The sequence below is a fragment of the Haematobia irritans genome, chromosome 1 (assembly GCF_050003625.1).
Source record: "Haematobia irritans isolate KBUSLIRL chromosome 1, ASM5000362v1, whole genome shotgun sequence".
Taxonomy (NCBI): domain Eukaryota; kingdom Metazoa; phylum Arthropoda; class Insecta; order Diptera; family Muscidae; genus Haematobia; species Haematobia irritans.
The window spans coordinates 170,098,486-170,116,026 of NC_134397.1; the positions used below are offsets into that span (position 1 = coordinate 170,098,486).

The window sequence follows — 17,541 nt, forward strand, 5'->3', positions numbered from 1 at the left end:
ACTTTCAAGAGCACAAGAAACTCAAATGTATTGCCAAATATAGTATTTGATTGTTATGAAGTTGGTATTGATTATTTTGTAATTAATATTGTTATTTAGGGTATTCTGTAGTAAAGTCGAGCGATGAGTGTCGAATTTTTGAATTTGGTAAAGATGTCATTACCCTGCCAACATTTTTTGAATTTGGGGACTCTTTTGAGAATCCCCACTACGTCGAAAACAATCATATACGACATCAAAAACTCGTCGGAAAAGCGCCGTCACTATTGAGAAGTTGTACCACGCCAAGTTACTACAAAAATGTTTCGCATGAGTGCAATTATTAGGTGCCTTTATAGATCAATTTAGAACGACGCCAATAAGGGACCCTCCAAACAATCAGAAAAAGTGCATTTTAAGATAGTTGTAAAAGAATCATTGTGGTCGAGTAAAACACGTTTGTTTAGATATTTATTAATTTTATTAAACATTTACAAATTCTTAAAAATAAAACATTTATACCACTACCACATTACATTTAACATAATTTTTGGCATTAATGATGATGTTGAGTTACAAGTAGCGAGTTACATGTTGCTGCGTCTATCAACCAGTGTTTTTATTCCATGGAGGCAGCGTGTCTGTAAAATATCTGAAAAACAATCACTTTATTCCATTTGGAAAATCACCAAATTGTTCACCAATATACCTTTCACAATTTTAAGCGTATAATCTATGTTTTCAGAACTTTATTTTCGTTTTTATTTAATTAAAATATAACAAGCTGGTTGCGCTTGGCGTTTCACAAAAAAATGGCTTTTTTAACAGTAGGGATGGCAAATTACTTGCATGTACTTTTTGATGTACCTTTTCATGATGGTTGAAGTGACATTTACGAGTCTGTGGTAACGATGAGGTTGAAATGGAACTTTGAAATGCTGGCAGGGTAAAAACGTTTGTATTAAATTCACAATAGCACGCACAACTGAAATAAGCAATAGACTCCTTCCATATAAAGGGTGATTTGTTAAGAGCTTGATAACTTTTTTTTAAAAAAAAACGCCTAAAATTTGCAAAATCTCATCGGTTCTTTATTTGAAACGTTAGATTGGTCCATGACATTTACTTTTTGAAGATAATTTCATTTAAATGTTGACCGCGGCTGCGTCTTAGGTGGTCCATTCGGAAAGTCCAATTTTGGGCAACTTTTTCGAGCATTTCGGCCGGAATAGCCCGAATTTCTTCGGAAATGTTGTCTTCCAAAGCTGGAATAGTTGCTGGCTTATTTCTGTAGACTTTAGACTTGACGTAGCCCCACAAAAAATAGTCTAAAGGCGTCAAATCGCATGATCTTGGTGGCCAACTTACCGGTCCATTTCTTGAGATGAATTGTTCTCCGAAGTTTTCCCTCAAAATGGCCATAGAATCGCGAGCTGTGTGGCATGTAGCGCCATCTTGTTGAAACCACATGTCAACCAAGTTCAGTTCTTCCATTTTTGGCAACAAAAAGTTTGTTAGCATCGAACGATAGCGATCGCCATTCACCGTAACGTTGCGTCCAACAGCATCTTTGAAAAAATACGGTCCAATGATTCCACCAGCGTACAAACCACACCAAACAGTGCATTTTTCGGGATGCATGGGCAGTTCTTGAACGGCTTCTGGTTGCTCTTCACTCCAAATGCGGCAATTTTGCTTATTTACGTAGCCATTCAACCAGAAATGAGCCTCATCGCTGAACAAAATTTGTCGATAAAAAAGCGGATTTTCTGCCAACTTTTCTAGTAATAAAATTCAATGATTTGCAAGCGTTGCTCGTTAGTAAGTCTATTCATGATGAAATGTCAAAGCATACTGAGCATCTTTCTCTTTGACACCATGTCTGAAATCCCACGTGATCTGTCAAATACTAATGCATGAAAATCCTAACCTCAAAAGAATCACCCTTTATTAATATTTTGAAAGTTGAAAAACATCACTGATCAAAATGAATTGGACGAAAGCAATAAAACTGATCAAAGTATATACTTGAATAGCGGTTCATAATGGTGAGTACTAAATTCGAGTTTTGCCGCTAAAGTGAAAACTATATCAGTAAAAAAGGCATAGAATTATGCATATTTGCTGCAAATTTTATTATAACTTGATGGGGAATAAGCAAGGCATATTAATTAAAGGTAAAGTCACGAGCAAACGTGTGTACACCCCATGATATTTAGAAAGTCAAACTAAAATGGCAGGTCACTTAAGTTGACATTTTGTGTATGTGTAGTGTTGTTGTATTGTAATATTTATGTACACAAAGAATGTAAACAAACATACTAAACGTAAACAAAGCCTTTGACAAGATGAATGTCGATAGTAGTCACCTGATTGCATCCCAATAAACACAAACGTTTGAAAAATGCTAAATTTCAACAATTTTTCAAACATTTTTTCAAAGGATTAGCGTAATATTCAAGTTGAGAAATTGTTGAGAAAATCGCGTTCTCAACAAAAAACAGACATTACCCTCAACAGTGAAATTCAACACATTAGCAATAATATTTCAAGTGTTATCCTCAAATTGAAATGCATCGCTACTCAATAATTTGTCCAACAATTTTCGATGCGAGTCAAATTCAAAATTAACATCGTTGCAAATACTTTTCAACCTAAATTTGTATGAATGATATCCCCACTTCAAATTGAAAGTCAAAGCCAAAATTCTATGAATTTTGTATAATTTATTCATTTTTATCAAAAAAAAAATATATAATAAAACACTACACTACATAATACACTACAATACCAATTGATAAATAATAATCTTATTAAACATATCAGCAAATAAGAAAAAAAAAACAAACAACAAAACTTTAAATATCTTAAACATTATTAGTAAACACTTTTGCATTGATAATTCGATTTCCTTCCTTTTGGTGTCATAAAACAGCATTAAAATTTATTAACATGCGGGCAATTTGAAATTAGGAACGTACTGGGCCGCGTGTTAGAATTGATTTCCAGCAGAAGGAATTCACAAAATATCCATTTTAAACTGATAATAGCATACGAATTAAACTGACGATGTGATGCACATTTTCATCCAGAAGTTGTTGATTTCAACAATTTGTTGTTTTTAAAAATTTTAATTGGTTGCACTTGTAATGTTTCTGGAAACTTTTTCTTGTCGATAAGCCACTCATTTTTCATTGGTCAGCTTCTTATTGTTTGCAAGAATGTAGCATCTAAAGATTTTAGTTTTCTGCAAAGAGATTTAAATTTAGTGACTTCTTTAAAGTGTTGATTTAATTCTTCATATTGACGTACCAATTATTATAAACTATTTGAAGCAGTTCCAGTTAATTGTCCACCATTTTTCGTAGAATCCATAATTTTAGAATCCATAATTTTAGTTTTCTGCAAAGAGATATACATTTAGTGACTTCCTTAAAGTTTTATTTCATTTTTTATTTTCACTTACCTATTTTTATAAACTGTTTGTTTATTTGTCTAAAATTTCCCATTTTTTTAATTTCTTGCAATTGACCACGAACTTCGTTGCACAAATAAGTATTGAAACCCACATGGTTTTTTCGTTGCATTTTAGGGTAGTGTTTTGTCAAAGTTTTCTCATATTATCTTCAACACCTTGTCAAAGATTTCGTCAACATTTTGGAAAATTGGAAGTAATTCACAAACAATTTGAAGATGTATTGAAGATGAGCTATTTCAAGTCAAGTTGAATTTATGTTGAAAATTATATTTACCCTCAAACTGAAAAGTTGTTGCATTTGAAAAACGCTCATCCTGTGTTTATTGGGATGACTTTACCTCTTTAATATGCCTTGGGGAATAGGCAAAAGCAAATTTTCACCAAGTTTGTATTCCTTAAAATTAATTATTAAAGAAAAGTAATTGTAAAAAAATGAATATTTTAGCAGCGAAACTCGATCTTAATACCCACCTTAACTTCTTAAAATTCAATTCACAAAAGTTCTATAATACATCATCCGAAGTTTTTTTTTTTAGCAGAGCATTTACTTTTCGATTTTGTGGTGGAAGGTGGGAAGGTGGTATGTTAGAATTTATAATATATTTTGGTGCTTTTTGGCCTTGGGGAGTTGGCAACACTGCCAACGCTGTAGAAAGCCATTTTAATTTCAGCATTGTATACATCGTGGCAAGTGAAAAGCGAAGTTGTGTGGGAATACATACTTTTTTAACATCTTGTTTTACTGAAAAATAAAAAAATAAATACGCAATATGGTTGATGTAATTGGAGTGCCCCCTTATACGGATGTCCAGGTATGTTCTTAAACACATTCAATTGTGCAATTAAATTAGTATGAAAAATGAAAAGTCACAGTCTGCGTCATGTGTATAATATTTAATTAAAACTTGTTTGCTGTATCAAAGTTGGTACAATTGAAATAGATCTTTCAGTTTTGTGATATCTTTGTTCTTTTCATGCATTTTATCTTTGAAGAAATATGAGCTATCTATAATATTGGCCAATAATTTCATGCATTTCAATAAGGAGCCTTTCTTTTCATGGTACCTTTTGTAAATGTATTTTACAAGAAAATGCTTTATACGAAACCTACAACGAATTCATTTATAAGCTTGTAAGCGAAAATTGCCTGGTGTAGATTAGGCACTAGGTCATGTATCGCAAAGTTCATATGATTTATAAGTCAATATTTGTCCATTTTATTCCCCACTTTCAGTTTGAGAACGGGTTCAGTGTGCTTGGATTCGTACAAGTTGCTATTTTCAGATTTTCAATACTTCTTTTCGTATCTTTCAATGACTATCGAACAGAGAATAAAACCATTAGCAATTTAAAACTGTCCATCACGAATGTTGATACGATCGTTTGTGACTATAAAAATTATTCACACCATTATGTCCGAGTCACACCTTGGATTGGCAAGGCTTTTTTTTTATAGATATGGCGGGGAAGATAACTTGTTTCTTATATGTTGAACTTTAATGGAGAATGCAAGCGAGAAATTATTCTAAGACCGAAGCATTTCTACGCTGTGCAGCAATTATTTTGTAACATATAAATATATCAAATCCCATAATCTCATTTTTATCGTGGTTTATCACCACATAAATGCATCAAGAGTTGATTACTTTTTAACCGTGTTTTCCTTTGGGACTACCCAATTATCCATACGAATATATGCCTTTAATACGCGCTGTTAGTATTGGAATTATTTGTGATATATTTGCTTGATGAGCAACATATATTTCTTCCTCTATTACACACTATGTTAGGATAGTGGAAAGTTAGAGTAATGATGGTTAGGTTAGGTACATATAAAATTACGATTTTTAGCGGGTCTGACTTGCAAACGTCTTAAATAGATGTATATGATCTAGTAGTATTTATTATATTGAAATAAAAGTTGATTAAAAACATCTAAAAAAATTATCAATTGTCTTTGTTTTTCACATCTAGAACAAAATGTATGACAACGACAACTACTCGTGTAAACTGTTCTTAGGAGGCTTGGCACCAAATACAACGGAAGAAAGTATAACAAATTTCTATGCGCAGTATGGTGAAGTGGCTAGTGCCGTCGTAAAACGTGATCCTACAACACAACGGTCTAAAGGTTTTGGTTTTATCACTTACAAGGATTCATCGAGTATTGAACGAGCTCAAAGCCTTAAACCACATATTATTGATGGACGGTATGTCTTGAAACTTCCACAAAAATAATATGTGAGCTCTCTAACGTTGCCTCTTCTTTTTTAGCAATGTAGATTCAAAACCGGCGTTGCCTCGCTCCGAGACAAATCGACAGAATGGCGGTGCTTCTAACGATGCAGTGAGAAAAATTTTCGTTGGTGGTCTTAAAGATAACCATGATGAACAGAATCTTCAAGATCATTTTCAACAATTCGGTAATGTTTTGACTGTAAAAATTCTTCTTGATAGAACAACAGGCAGGAAACGTGGTTTTGGATTTGTGGAGTTCGATAGTTGCGAGGCTGCTGATAGAGCCGTATGTAAGTATTTTTTCTTGGTCGAAATTGTACACCTAGCAAATTTCCTATTCACACTTCATACTTTTAGATCATAAAACTCATACAATTGACCAACTTCCAGTTGAAGTTAAGAAGTCTAACTATAGACAAGAACAAGCTAATCGGGGATCTTATCAACAAGGTCATTCCTCAGGATCATATTCTTCTACTCCCTATACACAAAATCAAGCCTATGGTTACGCTCCAGCTTCTTATAATGGCTGGACTGGACATTATGCTCCGCAACCACAGCCTGTATATGAAGGATACGCTGCGGCGCCGATTCAAGCCAATCCTTCAGCGGCATACACTGGTGGTTGGGAAGAACAAAATAACTACAATGGTGGTCAATCTTCCGCCGGAGTAAATGGGTGGAATGGAGCACAACAATCAGATGGTCAGTTTGGTAGTTATCAAAATTCCCAAGGCGGAGGACCACAAAAAGGACATAATTTACAAAATAACCGCAGAAATCCATATAATGTCTAATTCGTAAGTATCGATGACATTCTTATGTCCAATCCTATTTGCGTCGTTACAGTATTACATATACTTGAAGTAGCCAAAATACTTTTCATGATTGTTTGTGTAGAATTTACGCGTAAGTAAATATTAACCATTGAAGATTATGGTTGCCCAACGCATTAGCCATGTGTTAATTGTTTGTTGCATTAATTGTGTTTCTTTTTTTTTACAAACTTTCCACATATGGATGAATTCAGTTCTATTAAATAAATAGGGGATAACGATCCGAAAATGAGTTTTCTTGCTATACATGAAACCCTTTGTCAGAAAATTATTAAATATAATACAAACTTTATTTCCACAATGCACAAAATTACAATACCGTTGGATTCGTCAAAAGTTTTGTTAACTGCGGTTGACATTTTCCCCGAAATCCCAAAAGAATATTGGGAAAAAATTGTAAAATATTGCATTTTGGCAAATTTGATTCAAGGTGTGTACTGCGTTGAATGGACTTTATGTTTGCCATTAAAATGTTGATAATATTTGGGAAAAATAATTGAACTTGGTATGATTTATTTTATTTATAATTCATTCAGTGGATAATTTTTTCAAATGAAGGCTATAGAAAGTATTTACCATATCGTATTTCGGTTTCGTATTTCGATACGAGAAGTAAGAGACACTTGTAATTTGTGGGAAACATTCTTAATATTATTTCATATACATTCAACGATATGGAATAATCTTCCTCTACTATATATTATTGTTTATAGTATTCCATATCTTTCACCTTTATAATATTCCATAAACATTGGAAATTGACATAATAAACAGAACAACAATCTTCCTTCAGAATGAAAAAAATCTTGTAAAGCGTACTACTCATATATCTGCAATATTTTATCTTCGCGCGAAGGGTTGCAATCTTGTATCGAACAATTTATTATTTATCACTTAACATTTCCACTTTCTTTTATTTTTTTTTATAGAATTTATGATAAAGCAGCATATGCATTACTTATTTCTAACTACTACATTGTATATATTTTATTGAAAAATGTATAACAAGTCATTGGATTTTCTCGTCGCATCGATGAACATATGGATCGGCTGAATACCACTTACATTTTGGATAATAAAACAATTACTTTACTAACATTAAATATATACATCCGTACATATTTAAATGGAATTTTCTATTTATTGGAGGGTTGTGATCATTGAAGGGTTATGAACAGTGTGGAACAATTTTAAACTAAATGTAACATCTTAGTAGACAAGTTTTTAAGTCCGTACAAATTTGACTAAATTCGAAACAATTTATTGACATATCGAAAGAATTTATGTTGTAGTACTATACTCACATTATGCTCGAAATCACGCTTCCAAATTGTTATTCAAATTAATAAACTTCTAAACAATCGTATTTTACTTCACCACAATGATTCTTTTACAACTATCTTAAAATTCACTTTTTCTAATAGTTTGAAGGGACTCTTATTGGCGTCGTTCTCAATGTAGCTAAAAAGGCACCTAATAATTGAACTCATGCGATGCTTTTTTTGTAGTAACTTGGCGTGGTATAACCTCAATATTGACCGCACTTTTCCGACAAGTTCTGGATATCGTATACGACTGGTTTCGACGTGAATCGCGATTATTTAAGAAAAGTAATCGCGAAAATAAAGTGGTCTTTAATGCGCTTTACAGACTATCAGTTATTCCGGACGACAGTGCTCGTGTCGAACATATCCCACATATTGTGCACATTATAAGTTAAGTCTGTGGTGACAACCTTGGCTACACACTTCTAAAATATAGAAGTTTTTAAAAAAATCAATTTACCTTTGCTTTTTCATTAATATTTTTTTCCTTGTATTTTACCTTTTCAAAAAGCTTCAATTGTACATTTTTGTTAGCAATCCTTTTTTTTTTAATAAAATTTTTTCTTTTAAAAAGAAACTTTGTGCACGTGATCTTTGCTTACCTGCGACCCACAAATTGGAATTCCTCGCCGTTATCGTTCAAAATCACAATCTAGAGGAAATAATTGCGATTTCTGTTGGTACCACAAAAGATTTGGGAATAAGGCAACGAAATGTGTTGAGCCATGCTCCTATCCAAAAAACTAGATTCGACATCGCAGTATGCGGCCACCGATGTCTCGAATATTTCCAAATCTGGCCGCCTTTTTATCAATGATCCCCTGACAAAGAAAACGTTTCTAATTGATACTGGGGCAGATGTTTCTGTCATTCCAAGCAATCTCAATATGACAAACTCGAACTTCCCTGTCTCCAATGAATTGTTTGCTGCCAATGGAACACCAATCAAAACGCATGGTACCGTAATACTCCAATTATCGCTAGGTTTACGAAGACAATTCTCATGGTTGTTCATCATAGCAGATGTCACCAAATGCATTATTGGTTCAGATTTCTTAAATCACTTCAACTTGTTACCAGATTTAAAAAATAAGAGACTAGTCGATGGGACTACCCTTCTATGTTCCCAGGCGCAATTAACGAAAGAAAATCCCTCGGAATTACAACTATTTCCAAAAGTCAATCCAAATTTCAAAAAATTTTAGAAGAATTTCCAGAGGTTCACAATGTTTCCATGGCAGTTGTTGGAAAAAAACATGGCGTATTTCATCACATTGAAACAGTAGGACCTCCAGTTTGTGCAAAAGCCAGACCACTAGATAAGAAACGACTGAATATTGCAAAAACAGAGTTTCAGTTCATGTTGGAAAACGATATAATACGACCATCAAAAAGTATGTGGTCAAATCCATTACATATGGTAACAAAAAAGAATGGAGAATTTAGACCTTGTGGCGACTACAGATCTTTAAACAAAATCACAGTTCCCGATAGATATCCTGTCCCTTTCATTACAAATTACGCATCAGCATTACATGGATGTAAATATTATACAAAACTTGACCTAGTACGGGCATACCATCAAATTTCAGTGCATCCAGATGACGTATGTAAGACTGCTATCATCACCCCTTTCGGTCTTTTTGAATTTCTCCGAATGCCTTTCGGACTTCGTAACGCTGCGCAAAGTTTTCAGCGACTAATGGATGAAATTCTGCGGGGATTAGACTTTGTGTTTGTTTACATAGACGATGTCTTAATAGCTTCCCGTACAGAAGAAGAACACATAGAGCATTTAAGAATGGTTTGTAAACGTTTTCAAGAGTACGGAATCGTAATAAATCCAGCTAAATGTGAATTTGGATCGCCAGAAATAGACTTCTTAGGATTCCATATAAACGAATTCGGAAGTACTCCTACCAATGCCAAAGTACAAGCCATTTTAGAATACGAAAAGCCTAAAACAGTAATGGATCTACGACGTTTTATTTGCATGCTAAACTTCTATCGACGATTCCTTCCGAAAGCAGCCCATTTTCAAGCTCCCCTTAATGCATACCTGAAAGGCGCAAAAAAGAAGGACAAACGAGCAGTGATTTGGACAGAGGAGGCCAAAATCGCTTTTGACAAATGTAAACATCTCATTGCAAATGCTACTCTTTTAGCCCATCCAGTTGAAGATGCATATCTCGCACTCAAAGTGGACGCTTCAGATTACGCCATTGGGGCTGTCATTGAACAAAAAGTTTCGGACAGTTGGCAACCTCTTGCATTTTTTTCAAGAAAACTCAGCCCTGCAGAACAAAAATATAGTGCTTATGATAGAGAACTACTTGCAATTTACGCAGCTGTTAAGTATTTCAAACACATGGTCGAAGGACGAGAATTTACAATATACACTGATCACAAACCTTTAACATATGCCTTCAACCAAAACCCTGCAAAAGCATCACCGAGGCAATATCGCCATTTGGATTTTATCGGACAATTCACGACAAAAATTGTTCACATATCCGGACAAAATAACTGTATAGCTGACGCTCTATCCAGAATAAACGTTATCGATTCCATAGATTATAACAAATTATCCGAGGCACAAACTTCAGATGAAGAACTCCGCCATCTATTATCTGCTGTTACGGGAATACAACTTCAAAAGATTTTACTGCCAGGAACAAATGCAAAAATTTATTGTGATATATCACAAGGTAAAGCAAGGCCATACCTGCCGAAAGCATACAGAAAAGCAGCTTTTGAGTTAGTTCACAATCTTTCACATCCTGGATGCAAAGCTACAAGTCCAAAGGCATAATCGATGCTGCTGCATGTTTATGGGATCGATAACACATTTACCGACTATTTAGTCATCGCCGACAAGTCCTATCGATCCGACACACTGTAAGATTCTTCACAAACACCGACATTCCGTCCGGAATAACTGATAGTCTGTAAAGCGCATAACTCGAACATTGTATTCCCCTAACCCCGTTTTCATCTTAATACAATACACCTTTGTTGTTATGGCTGGGGAGCCGCGTTATGCGCTTTACAGATTATCAGTTATTCCGGACGACAGTGCTCGTGTCGAACATATCCCATATATTGTGTACATTATAAGTCCGAAGGCATAACCCCGTTTTCATCTTAATACAATACACCTTTGTTGTTATGGCTGGGGAGCCGCGTTATGCGCTTTACAGATTATCAGCTATTCCGGACGACAGTGCTCGTGTCGAACATATCCCATATATTGTGTACATTATAAGTTAAGTCCAAAGGCATAATCGATGCTGCTGCATGTTTATGGGATCGATAACACATTTACCGATAATTTAGTCATCGCCGACAAGTTGTATCGATCCGACAGACTGTAAGATTCTTTACAAACACCGACATTCCGTCCGGAATAACTGATAGTCTGTAAAGCGCGTTAGTGTTAGTATTAACTAAGAATAGTCTTTAAATATTCGATTTATTACAGAATTATTTAATGCTCAGGTACTTGCTAAGAGCAATATGTTTATTGGCCTTGAAGGCTTAATATTACTTTGTGATTCAATAAATAAATAAATACGAAATTTAATTTTAAGCGCATTTGCTCTTAGCGAACTACAGAACAGCATATTCCAGAATATTAATGTTTGTTACTAAGCCTTTACGAAAAAATTTAAACGAAATATCAGAAAAATTGTTCTTTGGAACTAAACAATTTTTTTCTCGGAGTAAAATAGATAATCTATGTAATATATTGTTACGTTTTTATATTTAGGCGTTTTTTTTTATTACCCGACAATTAAAACACAGTTCTTTTAAATAACGACAATCTACAATTTATTTACTATGACTTCACACTTTACAATTCGTTCACACTGAAGTTATTCGTTTGACGCTTTAATTAAGACTGACTCGCAAGCAGCATGCGAGCGCTTTTATATATGACGGTGTGGCAATACGAGAACATTCTGGTAGCACTACAATATTCTGGCAACGCCAGAACATTCTTAGACAATGCTAGAAGGATCTACGACCATTAAGTAATTCGTCTGGTGGCTGCCAAACACATACACACTCACATAGATATATGCTCGCATTACTACAACAACAATGACAATAGACAATGAGATGAAATGAGAAAGCAAAATAACAAAGCAAAGGGGTTGTTATTCTATGAGAGAGTAAGAACTAACATTTCGGTAAGCAAACAAAAGAACATAAAAGAAATTCAGGAAAATACTAGAAAATGAATAGATGATTCCAACAAGTGATAGCGAAATTTTATCGTTACAATTTTAAATTTTAAATTAACGGAAACTAATTTAAATAAACTTATATCTATAATTATCAAATTCGTAACACTGCCTCCCGCTTAAGCCTGTTCGTCCCGAACAGGCACAGAACCTGTTCCGTAAGGAGCCAATCGTTCCAGATGTACAACTTTCATCTTTGATCTAGGGCTGTCGTCCTTCTGAATCCGGTATACAACATCATTGATCTTCTTGATGACCTTGTATGGGCCTTCCCACTGTGTTTGCAGTTTAGGACACAATCCTTTCTTTCGTTGCGGGTTAAATAGCAGAACCAATTCTTCTTCTTGGAAGCCCTCAGTATTTACAGCACGATCGTATCTCGCCTTCATTCTGTTGCTGACCATCTTTATTTTGTTGCGCACTGATTCGTGAACTTCACCGAAAGTGTTTGGGATGTCGTTTCTGTTTTCTTCCATGGCGAGCTCATTAGGTTTAGCACCGAATATCAGATCACCAGGCAACTTCAACTCAGTTCCGAATAGAACATTGGCAGGTGTTCGAGAGGTGGAATCATGAATGGCAGATCTATACGACAGCAAAAACTTTGGTATATGCTCGTCCCAGTCCCTCTGGCCGTTGTCCACTACTTTTCGAAGATGTTCCTCCAGAGTGCGATTAAACCTTTCTACCATGCCATCGGATTGCGGATGTAATGGTGTAGTCCTCGTTTTCTTGATACCAAGGGATTCACACATCTCTTTGAATATGGCCGATTCAAAATTTCTTCCCTGGTCTGAGTGAATCTCGGACGGCACACCGTAGCGACATATCCAGTTTTTGTTGACAACATCCACAATCGTTTTTGCTTCTTGGTTTGGAATTGCATACACCTCCGGCCATTTGCTGAAGTAATCCATGACCACAAGGACATAACGGTTTCCAGAATCACTTACTGGGAAAGGGCCTGCCACGTCCATTGCTATTCTTTCAAACGGGGCTCCTGGTCTATATTCTTGCATAGGACCTCGACTTTTCCTTGTTGGACCTTTCGCCTTCATGCACTTCTCGCAATTGGCTATCCATTCAGCAATTGATTTCTGGCATCCAACCCAGTAGAATCGTTGCTTCACTTTCTCGGCGGTTTTGGTTATTCCCAGATGACCTCCACTGGGACCATTATGGAACTCCGCCAAAACGTCTCTTATTTTGGAATCTGGAACGATGATCAAATTTCGGCTGCTTTTGCCATCTTCGCTTTCCCATTTACGTTGCAGGGATCCATTGACTAGAACTAAACTATCCCATTGAGCCCAGTATGCTTTCATAAGTGGACTTTCGGCTGCGATGTCTTTCTTGCTGGGTTTCTTATTTTCTTGTTTTGCCGAAATAATTTTTCTCAGAATGGGATCTTTACGTTGCTCTGTTGACCAGTCTGTGCCAGATTCGATGTGTAACTGCCTGACATTTACAACTGTCTCCTTTGGTTCAGCCTTCGAGTAGCGTCTGTTTTCTACATTGCAATGCCGTCGTGTCAAGGCTTGATCAATAACTTGTTTGCCACCTTTTCTATTATCCGCAAAATTTGAATTTGAGTCGCTTGGCTTTGTGGTCGCCTTCTTCTGATTATTGTTTAATGGAGATGGCGAGATTGACCCCGACGTTTTACGCCACGCTTTACATTTCCGGGAAAGATGTCCAGCCTTATCACAGTTATAGCATTTCATTCTAGATTTATTTGCTTGCTGCTTCATTTCTTGCATTATCTGCTTTAGAGCCTCTTTTACCAATTCAATGACCGATTTCGATTCTTCACAATCGGTCTCTACTCTGCGTACTTTGTGAATTTGAGGCCGTGCTAGCAATCTTGCAGTCTCCTGTGCAAGTGCGAATGTTACTGTTTCTGCGAATGTAGCCTTTTGTGACGCATATGTTGCACATTTTATGTCTGGGTCTCGAATGCCATTCACAAAGGTCTCAATTTTGATGCGGTCCACAAGTGGGTGACTCTCTCCTGGGTATGTCAGTAGCACCAACCGCTCAACTTCTGTTGCAAAGTCTTGTAGAGTCTCGTTTGATTTCTGGACTCTACCTCTTAATTCCATTCTAAAGATGTCTTGCTTGTGCTCTCCACCATACTTGCGTTGAAGCGCCGCTATTACTTCATTATAGTTATTTCTAGAAACAGCGGGAATGCTTTGTATCACATCAGCAGCATTGCCCTTTAATGCCAATAGAAGTTCAATTGCTTTATCATCGTCATTCCACAAATTTCTAGAAGCAACCAATTCGAATTGGAATTTGAAGACATCAAATGACGTTGAGCCATCGAAAACAGGAGTTTTGATTTTTGAGCCCTCGATGACGCGCACTGGACCACCTTTAATTTCCAGCTCTGACATTTTTTTCTCGATGTGCAGAAACTTCTCATCATGAACCATAATTTTCTCATCCACGGAAAGAACTTTCTTATCCAATTCCACAATTTGATTTTCTATATGGTCCACACGTTTCTCAATGCCTTCAGAAATTTGTTGTAATTTTTCGTTGACCATTCTAGAATTTTCGTCGAATTTTTCTTCCAATTTTCTAGAATTAGCTTCCATCATTTTTCTAGAATTCTCTTGCATTTTTAGAGAATTTTCTTCCATCATTTTGCTCAAAATATTGACCATCGATGTGTAATCAACAACATTAGAAGCTACAGATGGAGTTTCCAAGGCGCTGGCTACTACTGATTCGTCAAGATCTTCCTTATAATCGAACTCATGTGTTTCGATATCAATACTGCGCCGCTCGAACTCTTCCAGTAGTCGCTTTTGTAATTGAGCCTTGTTTCCTGTTGTCGGCAGCTCCAGTTTGCTCAATTCCTTTTTTAAGTCTTCCACACGAAGCTCATTAAACTTCATTGTAGATTTTTTTCCGTTATTTCACTTCCGACACCAATTGTTACGTTTTTATATTTAGGCGTTTTTTTTTATTACCCGACAATTAAAACACAGTTCTTTTAAATAACGACAATCTACAATTTATTTACTATGACTTCACACTTTACAATTCGTTCACACTGAAGTTATTCGTTTGACGCTTTAATTAAGACTGACTCGCAAGCAGCATGCGAGCGCTTTTATATATGACGGTGTGGCAATACGAGAACATTCTGGTAGCACTACAATATTCTGGCAACGCCAGAACATTCTTAGACAATGCTAGAAGGATCTACGACCATTAAGTAATTCGTCTGGTGGCTGCCAAACACATACACACTCACATAGATATATGCTCGCATTACTACAACAACAATGACAATAGACAATGAGATGAAATGAGAAAGCAAAATAACAAAGCAAAGGGGTTGTTATTCTATGAGAGAGTAAGAACTAACATTTCGGTAAGCAAACAAAAGAACATAAAAGAAATTCAGGAAAATACTAGAAAATGAATAGATGATTCCAACAAGTGATAGCGAAATTTTATCGTTACAATTTTAAATTTTAAATTAACGGAAACTAATTTAAATAAACTTATATCTATAATTATCAAATTCGTAACACTGCCTCCCGCTTAAGCCTGTTCGTCCCGAACAGGCACAGAACCTGTTCCGTAAGGAGCCAATCGTTCCAGATGTACAACTTTCATCTTTGATCTAGGGCTGTCGTCCTTCTGAATCCGGTATACAACATCATTGATCTTCTTGATGACCTTGTATGGGCCTTCCCACTGTGTTTGCAGTTTAGGACACAATCCTTTCTTTCGTTGCGGGTTAAATAGCAGAACCAATTCTTCTTCTTGGAAGCCCTCAGTATTTACAGCACGATCGTTCTCGCCTTCATTCTGTTGCTGACCATCTTTATTTTGTTGCGCACTGATTCGTGAACTTCACCGAAAGTGTTTGGGATGTCGTTTCTGTTTTCTTCCATGGCGAGCTCATTAGGTTTAGCACCGAATATCAGATCACCAGGCAACTTCAACTCAGTTCCGAATAGAACATTGGCAGGTGTTCGAGAGGTGGAATCATGAATGGCAGATCTATACGACAGCAAAAACTTTGGTATATGCTCGTCCCAGTCCCTCTGGCCGTTGTCCACTACTTTTCGAAGATGTTCCTCCAGAGTGCGATTAAACCTTTCTACCATGCCATCGGATTGCGGATGTAATGGTGTAGTCCTCGTTTTCTTGATACCAAGGGATTCACACATCTCTTTGAATATGGCCGATTCAAAATTTCTTCCCTGGTCTGAGTGAATCTCGGACGGCACACCGTAGCGACATATCCAGTTTTTGTTGACAACATCCACAATCGTTTTTGCTTCTTGGTTTGGAATTGCATACACCTCCGGCCATTTGCTGAAGTAATCCATGACCACAAGGACATAACGGTTTCCAGAATCACTTACTGGGAAAGGGCCTGCCACGTCCATTGCTATTCTTTCAAACGGGGCTCCTGGTCTATATTCTTGCATAGGACCTCGACTTTTCCTTGTTGGACCTTTCGCCTTCATGCACTTCTCGCAATTGGCTATCCATTCAGCAATTGATTTCTGGCATCCAACCCAGTAGAATCGTTGCTTCACTTTCTCGGCGGTTTTGGTTATTCCCAGATGACCTCCACTGGGACCATTATGGAACTCCGCCAAAACGTCTCTTATTTTGGAATCTGGAACGATGATCAAATTTCGGCTGCTTTTGCCATCTTCGCTTTCCCATTTACGTTGCAGGGATCCATTGACTAGAACTAAACTATCCCATTGAGCCCAGTATGCTTTCATAAGTGGACTTTCGGCTGCGATGTCTTTCTTGCTGGGTTTCTTATTTTCTTGTTTTGCCGAAATAATTTTTCTCAGAATGGGATCTTTACGTTGCTCTGTTGACCAGTCTGTGCCAGATTCGATGTGTAACTGCCTGACATTTACAACTGTCTCCTTTGGTTCAGCCTTCGAGTAGCGTCTGTTTTCTACATTGCAATGCCGTCGTGTCAAGGCTTGATCAATAACTTGTTTGCCACCTTTTCTATTATCCGCAAAATTTGAATTTGAGTCGCTTGGCTTTGTGGTCGCCTTCTTCTGATTATTGTTTAATGGAGATGGCGAGATTGACCCCGACGTTTTACGCCACGCTTTACATTTCCGGGAAAGATGTCCAGCCTTATCACAGTTATAGCATTTCATTCTAGATTTATTTGCTTGCTGCTTCATTTCTTGCATTATCTGCTTTAGAGCCTCTTTTACCAATTCAATGACCGATTTCGATTCTTCACAATCGGTCTCTACTCTGCGTACTTTGTGAATTTGAGGCCGTGCTAGCAATCTTGCAGTCTCCTGTGCAAGTGCGAATGTTACTGTTTCTGCGAATGTAGCCTTTTGTGACGCATATGTTGCACATTTTATGTCTGGGTCTCGAATGCCATTCACAAAGGTCTCAATTTTGATGCGGTCCACAAG

At 36.5% G+C, this 17,541-nt stretch overlaps 1 protein-coding gene and 2 long non-coding RNA genes across 4 annotated transcripts; 1 reads left to right on the forward strand and 2 right to left on the reverse strand.

Moving 5' to 3' along the window:
* Positions 1 to 437: 437 nt before the first annotated feature.
* On the reverse strand, positions 438 to 926 carry LOC142242904 (uncharacterized). Its single transcript, XR_012724241.1, has 2 exons — positions 689 to 926; positions 438 to 631 (listed from the first exon to the last, which is right to left on the reverse strand). It is a non-coding gene; the product is annotated as an uncharacterized LOC142242904 (long non-coding RNA).
* A 1,941-nt stretch (positions 927 to 2,867) lies between these two features.
* On the reverse strand, positions 2,868 to 4,037 carry LOC142222124 (uncharacterized). Of its 2 annotated transcripts, none has more exons than XR_012718262.1 (5): positions 3,929 to 4,037; positions 3,732 to 3,851; positions 3,446 to 3,612; positions 3,292 to 3,381; positions 2,868 to 3,209 (listed from the first exon to the last, which is right to left on the reverse strand). It is a non-coding gene; the product is annotated as an uncharacterized LOC142222124 (long non-coding RNA). The 2 variants fall into 2 exon arrangements; XR_012718261.1 differs by having other exon boundaries at positions 2,868 to 3,226.
* Positions 4,038 to 4,110: 73 nt separating this feature from the next.
* Positions 4,111 to 7,658, forward strand: LOC142222123 (ribonucleoprotein RB97D-like). Its single transcript, XM_075292086.1, has 5 exons — positions 4,111 to 4,269; positions 5,432 to 5,667; positions 5,732 to 5,985; positions 6,053 to 6,495; positions 7,461 to 7,658. The coding sequence occupies exons 1-4, from the start codon at positions 4,228 to 4,230 to the stop codon at positions 6,490 to 6,492; spliced, it is 972 nt and encodes a 323-aa protein (XP_075148201.1). The 5' UTR covers positions 4,111 to 4,227; the 3' UTR covers positions 6,493 to 6,495; positions 7,461 to 7,658.
* Positions 7,659 to 17,541: the final 9,883 nt, after the last annotated feature.

Excerpts from the sequence above, each read along its gene's own strand:
- LOC142222123 (XM_075292086.1), top strand. The coding sequence starts at position 4,228 with ATGGTTGATGTAATTGGAGTGCCCCCTTATACGGATGTCCAG. Across the intron at positions 4,270-5,431 it reads CCCCTTATACGGATGTCCAG|AACAAAATGTATGACAACGA; the intron begins GTATGTTCTTAA and ends TTTCACATCTAG. Across the intron at positions 5,668-5,731 it reads CCACATATTATTGATGGACG|CAATGTAGATTCAAAACCGG; the intron begins GTATGTCTTGAA and ends CTTCTTTTTTAG.